The sequence below is a fragment of the Colius striatus genome, chromosome 4 (assembly GCF_028858725.1).
Source record: "Colius striatus isolate bColStr4 chromosome 4, bColStr4.1.hap1, whole genome shotgun sequence".
NCBI classification, from domain to species: domain Eukaryota; kingdom Metazoa; phylum Chordata; class Aves; order Coliiformes; family Coliidae; genus Colius; species Colius striatus.
In genome coordinates, this window is record NC_084762.1 from 95637757 (window position 1) to 95644590 (window position 6834).

The following is a 6834-nucleotide window of genomic DNA, read 5'->3' on the forward strand; positions in this document are numbered from 1 at the left end:
CCAGCATCCTTGCCAGAACTTATTGTGTTCAACCTGCTGAGAGATGCTGTTGAGCACTGAGACCTTCTTCACCCGTGCTCAGCCCATGGCCATGCACAGAGCTCTGTGAGCTGCTGCTGCACCGTGGTGGAAAGACAGTGATTCCACCCCTGAGACAACATCTCCACTCACAACATCACTAGAGAAGTCTAATTCTTTTCTGAGGAGTGGGAAACTGAAAGCAAGCCTCCCCTCTCTGTCTGCTCACATAGTGAGATGAAGCATCACACTGATAAGCCAAATAGAATCAAGAGTGTGGGGTCAGACCCAGGGCCAGTTTGGCCTTGCCTTCTCTTCATGGCAGAGTGAAAGAAAAGCAGCTTGGAAAAACAAAGGAGCAGAGCAAGCATCTCGTAGTGCATCTTCAGAAACATGCCCAAGTCTCCAGGAGTTTGTGCTCAGAGATTCCCTGATGCAGGATGGTGTAAGTTCATGGTACCGAGGGCATGTTTCTGGGAGCATTTGCACATCCTTGGTGTAGCTTTGGAAGCTTTTAACATCAACAGAGAGCTGTGGAAAGGTTGTCTGCAGCTGGGCACTGTGTGCAAGACCAGCTCCTGGTGTTCCCTCTGGACCAGAGGCTGTTTGGTGCTTCATCATGCTCTAAAGTTCTTGTGTTGGAAGAGATGATCCCTACCATGGTCTTTTCCTACCATCAACATACCACTGAGAGTTTCATAGACCTCTTCCACATCCATCCATCCTCTCTTTCAAGGCTGAAAGGTCGTGGTCTGTGTAACCTTTCCTCCTGTAGAACATGCCACATAACTTTGTTCCTGTCTATAAACTGCCTCCCTTTTTCACTTCCCCTATATCCCCTCTCAGGGAGCCTATGGAGTGCACACAACATCCCAGACACAGAGTGGAGTTATGCCCTGGCACAGTGATGTTTTCTGTTTCATTCTCTCCTCCTTTCTTAATTTATCCATTCTTAATAATTCACAACATTTAATGCCTGGGGTTTTTTTTACCACCATTGAATAATTAATGTAACCCTTAGTTCTCATTCCCCAGTGAGAAGACTGATCAGAGGCCATCGCTGTAGATGCGAGCTCGTAATTGTTTGGGTGGGTTTGGTTTTTCCCTCCCCCTCCAGTTTCTGTTCCCTTCATGGATTTGCAGCTGCTCTCATTCAGTAGCTCAAAGGCAGGCTGTGCAAGAGCAGCTCTGAGGTTTGCTGATCACGTTCAGTGTACATGATCAGCTCTGGGTGCATCCTCAGAGCGTGAAGGAGAGGCTGAAGGTCAGGAAAGCGGCAGAGGGGGGAACTGTTAGAGATGAGTTGGGAACAGAAGAACCTGATGCTGAAGGTGACTGTAAATAAAGCCATCAAAGGGCTTTCACTTGAGGGAAAAGATGGAATTATTTATGAACATTGTGTGTATGATCATTTGTGCTGCTCTCTCTTAAGTGACACAGCTGTGGCTATTCATGGGTGGGGCAAAACAAAATGTTTTTCACTGTAAAGACCAATTCTGACCAAGCATTTTTCTTCTTCAGACAGTCTTAGTTCCATTCCATTTTTTGCTCTGCATGTGCTTTTGTCCTTATGCCTACCTTCCTGCTGCATCTTTTCATGGCAGACTAATGACCTGGAAAACCACTGTAGTTAGAAGTTTCACTTCAGGAAGCCTCCAACTTGTCTCATTAAGACACACACAGAGATAAAAAGGTTTCAGTTTTGAGTTAAATAAGTTCCAAAATTGAGATTGGAATATTTCAACAGCTCTGTCATATTAGTATTAATCACCCCTGTGTTACATCATGGAATCCAGAAAGAATAACAGCAACAGCATAAGAAAAGCTGTGTCACGGGGTTTAATGAAAACCTCAGCTGCAGGTTGCAGGAGCTGAAGTGTTTTCACATTCTCCTTAACAGCACTTTTCCAAAACTTGAAGTTTAAAACCCATTTCTCTTTCAAATGACTTTAGAATCATAGAATGGCAGGGTTGGAAGGGACCTTTAGAGCTCATCCAGTGCAACCCCCCTGCAGAAGCAGGGTCACCTAGATCAGGTCACACAGGAACGTGTCCAGGCGGGTCTTGAAGCCCTCCAAGGAAGGAGCCTCCACAACCCCTCTGGGCAGCCTGGGCCAGGGCTCCCTCACTCTCATGGTGAAATAGTTTTTTTCTTATGTTTAAGTGGAACTGTTTGTGTTCCAGCTTCATCCCATCACCTCTTGTCCTGTTGCTGGCTACTATAGAAAACAGGGACATCCCAACCTCCTGATACCCACCCTTTAGATATTTATAAATGTTATTAAGATTCCCCCTCAGTCTCCTCTTCTCCAGACTAAACAGCCCCAGCTCCCTCAGCCTTACCTTGTATGAAAGATGCTCCAGTCCCCTGATCATCTTGGCAGCCCTGCACTGGCCTCTCTGCAGCACTTCCCTGTCCCTCTTGAGCTGGGGAGCCCAGAACTGGACACAGGGCTCCAGATGAGGCCTCACCAGGGCAGAGTAGAGAGGGAGAAGAACCTCCCTTGACCTGCTGCCCACACTCTTCTTGATGCATCCCAGGCTGCCATTGGCTTCTTGCCCACAACAGCCCATTGCTGGCTCATATTTAGCTTATTATCAATCAGCACTGCCAGGTGTGTCTGTGCAGAGCTGCTCTGCAGCAGGTCAATCCCCAGCCTGTGCTGCTGCAGGGGGTTGTTCCTTCCCAGCTGCAGGACTCTGCCCTTGTCCTTGTTGAACCTCAGCAGGTTCCTCTGTGCCCAACTCTGCAGCCGCTCGAGATCCCGCTGACTGGCAGCTCAGCCTCTGGGAATCAGCCAGTGCTCCCAGTTTGGTGCCAGCAGGGAACTCACTGAGGGTCCCTCTGTGCCCTCACCCAGGTGGTTGATGAAGATGTTGACCAAGACTGGCCCCAGAACCCATCCCTGTGCAACTCCACTGGCCACAGGCCTCCAACTCGACTCCGTGCCATTGCTCACCCCCCTCTGGGCTCTGTCACTCAGCAGCTCTCCATCCACCTCACTGCCCACTCATCCCAGCCACACTGCCTGAGCTTTCTGATGAGGATGTGATGGGAGACAGTGTCCAAAGCCTTGCTGAAGCCAAGGTAGATGCCATCCACTGCTCTCCCCTCATCCATCCAGCCGGTTATGCACTCATAGAAGGATATCAGATTAGTCAACTTTAACAATGGGTTTGGTTTTTTTTCTTCTCCTCTTTTCTTTGAATGAAAATAAAGACAATTTCAGGATTTAAATTGAGAAAGCCAGGCTTACCTGCTCCCATCCACCTCCCAGAGCCTTCTCCCTGTTGGAAGCTGTGGGGATGCAGGAGCAACTTCAGATGTGTCTTTTATATTAGAGGTGAAAGTTTGGGAGAGCCAAAGCTGTGTCTTGGGTGATGTGATGAAAGTTTGTCCCTGCAGAGATGATCCTACAACTCCTTTCCTATCAGTGTTGCAATGTGGGGGTGGGATAAGCAACACTTAGAAAAGTTCCTTTCTCCTAAGGACAAAGTCAGAAGCTAAGGCAGATGGGTTAGCAAGTGGTGGGTGGATATTTAGGTTTCCTCTGGGGCTACAGAGATCTCTGCAGCATCCTGCAGTACACTCATAACACTACAGTGTGCATGTGGCTTCATCTCCACACAGCTAATATGTTTTGGTGATGGCATCAAGCTGTGAGACATCCTGGGCCACATGTCACCTGCACATCTGTTTCCTCACCTTCTCCCCAGTCTTCTCTCCTCATCATCATCCTCCAGGCAGCTGCCTTTCCTCCAACCCTTCCTGCTAGCCACCACTTTCCTTGTGTCAAGTGGCTCAAAAGGGCTCTGTGCTCCTTTCACGTGCAGGGAAGCTTTTCCTTGAGTGGTACTGGGGTGTTTTGTGGGGATAATTAGCTGTGAAAAACATCACTCCTGGTGATGAAACTCTTCCATCCCTTGGGGAGGAAGCACAGTGGAGCAGCTCACTTAAAATCTTTGCATGGAGCCCCACACTGAAGAAAACACCCATTTACAGGACCTCAGCTCTCCCCAGGCTCTTGGTCTTGCTGTGATTCGACAGGAACATTGAAAGACCTTCTCTGGTTTGATATCTGTGGTGGGATGGACTGAGCTAACAGCAGTCAATAAAGGCCTGGTGTAGAGTTGACAGAAACACTTTCAGTGAGGATGATCCAGCCCATCAGACAGGATGTTTTCACTGGCAAAATAGTTTAGCTGCAATTAAATAGCCTAGAAATAGCTGTGCTGCACGAGGAATGTGTTTGCACCTGTGTGACGGGTGATGGATGTGCATCATCTCTGTGCGGATTTCCTCTATGAGCAGGAAAAAGTCTTCAGCTCTCAACACTGTGTTCAGGGGAAAGGCAAGTGGCACAAACCTCAGCTGAAAGCTGAAGTATCCAGGCATTAGGTAACTGAGATGGCAGTGGGGGAAAAGAGAAGGTTCTATTTTCTTCCTCTGCAGAGCAAGTGTCATTGTCATTGAAATATCACTTTACTTTGATGTAAGAGAAAGAGGAGGCTCCTTGGAGGGCTTCAAGACCCACCTGGACACGTTCCTGTGTGATCTGATCTAGGTGAACCTGCCTCTGCAGGGGGGTTGCACTGGATGAGCTCTAAAGGTCCCTTCCAACCCCCACCACTCTGTAATTCTATGAAAGAGGTGAAGAAATGGTACTGGTTGCATGAGTACTAACCTGTCTTTATCTCTCTCTTTTTTTTTGCACTTTGCTCCACTTACAGCAAGAAAAACAGCAGACACCAAACAAGAGACCCTGGGAAGGCATCAGGAAAGTCCAGTCCCCACCGTCATGGGTTAAAAAGGACATCGAACCTGTGGCACAGTCTCCCTTAGAACTCAAAACTGTAGAGTGGGAGAAAACAGGAGCCACCATCCCCTTGGTGGGGCAAGACATTATTGACCTTCAGACTGAGGTCTGAGCAGAAAGAGGAGAAAGGGACTTTTTTTCTTTTCCTGGAACACAAAGAAAAACAAACGAAACAAACCCCACGTTTAAAGAAATGATCCAACTGAAGCGGAACGGAGCCGGAGGAGCGTTTGGTTTCGTTTGAAACCTTTGGGAAGACGGTGTCACTTTTGTATTGTTCTCAGCAGAGAGAGGGGGGAATATTACTTTATAGAGTATAGTAGCTGTAGGTTCAGGACAACAAGAGCTTTCCCAGGTAGGACTGGAGAAGAAGCGAAACCTGGAAGAGAGCGAGGAGGAGGAGGCCGAGGGTCGGGAGGGGCTGCGGGGGTTGAGCCCTGTGGAGATGCTTTGGAGCTGCTGGGACCTCCCTGTTCTGCCTGGGGAGATGTGGAAGGATGCCCAGCAGCCACTGTGAAGGGCCAAGACCATCAGGGTTGTTTGTGGATTACAAGAGGGGATGCTCACGGGAACCTCGCTGGGATGCCACCCGGCCCTAGATCCCCGGGGCAGACCCAGCCCTGAGGGGCTGTGGCATCCCTGGCCGATCCTCTCCCCTCACCTCTCCCTCACCAGCTCATCCAAGAGGGAAGGAGACAGGATGTGTCAAGCAATGGCCAAGAAGACATTCCCACCCCTCTGTGCCACACCATGACCTGGCATCGTGGCACTCCCGCAGCGGCGCCCGGAGGGGGACGCGGTGGCATCATCCGTGGCTTAGGAGGAGAGGTAAAGGTGAGGATTCCTCCTCTCACCCCTCCACAGCGAAGCTCCTGCACACCCTAAGGAGTGGGGACAGGCACAGGAGGAAAGGACCACCCCCCAAAACCTGCTCAGCCCGTCTCCAGGGAGAGAGAGTCGAAGGTGTTAGAAGAACAGACCAACATGAACAACTGAAGGTCGTTTCATTGACTGTTACATAGCCAAACCCAGCATGGGCCTTGCTAAGGTCCTCTTGGCCTCATCTTGGGGTGGTGGGTGGTTTTTTTTCTGTTACTTTTCCTTCCTTTTGGACTCAGATTTATCCCAATCTGCCCCTCCCTGGAAGGCAGAGAGAGAAAGAGGGAAACAGCCCCATCCATGTACCTGGAGACGTTTGGTATACAGAGACGTTGCCTTAGGACATTGAGACAAACTGACAACACGAATAACGTCCACTTGGAAACAAACAAAAACAGACAAACAAACAAAATAGTCTATTTTTTTCCTTCTTCTTTTCTTTTTCTTCAATAAAAAGAGAACTTGAAACCCGTGACCTTTCCTTTCTTTGGTTCTTGTTCATTTCGGATGCCTCTCCGTGCCCTAGGACTGCTCAGGCATGGGCTGAGGATGCCACCTGCTGAAGGTGGAAGGCAAACTGCTCCCTGCAAACTTGGGGATGGTGGGAACACACAACCCCTTTGCCACTCACTTGCAATGTTTGGCTTTGGTTGATTCAGTTTGGGCTCTGGTTCTTTTTGCCCTCGCTGGTTTTTCTCCTCCTTCCCCTCCCCACTACCCAGAGCTATCAAATAGGTTTGTGATCCTACAAGAAGGAAAAGGTGGAGCTGGTGAGGAGAGCAGGACATTCCTCATCATAGAATCACAGGATGGTAGGGGTTGGAAGGGACCTTTAGAGATCATTTGGTCCAACCCTCCTGCAGAAGCAGCTCCCACCTAGATCAGGTCACACAGGAACGTGTCCAGGGGGTTCTTGAAGCCCTCCAAGGAAGGAGCCTCCACACCTCTGTCTTTTGATTTCACCATGAGAAAATACTAATGCCTGCTTTTGGTTTGGTTTGGTTTTTGTTCATTAACCATTTCTCAAGGCTATTTCCCAAAACAACCTGGGTATTCCCGTTTCACCCCCAGAAGCATTGTGCAGTGCACTGAGAAAGGTGCCATCAACACTACATGCAGG

At 49.1% G+C, this 6834-nt stretch overlaps 1 protein-coding gene across 1 annotated transcript in view; it reads left to right on the plus strand.

Moving 5' to 3' along the window:
• ADGRB1 (adhesion G protein-coupled receptor B1) overlaps nt 1-5181 on the plus strand; it is an 88380-nt gene extending 83199 nt beyond the window's left edge. The window contains exon 14 of the mRNA XM_061994925.1: nt 4750-5181. Within this exon, the coding sequence (XP_061850909.1) occupies nt 4750-4947 (198 nt within the window). The 3' untranslated portion in view covers nt 4948-5181. The remainder of the gene's footprint in view (nt 1-4749) is intronic.
• The last annotated feature ends 1653 nt before the right edge of the window (nt 5182-6834 follow it).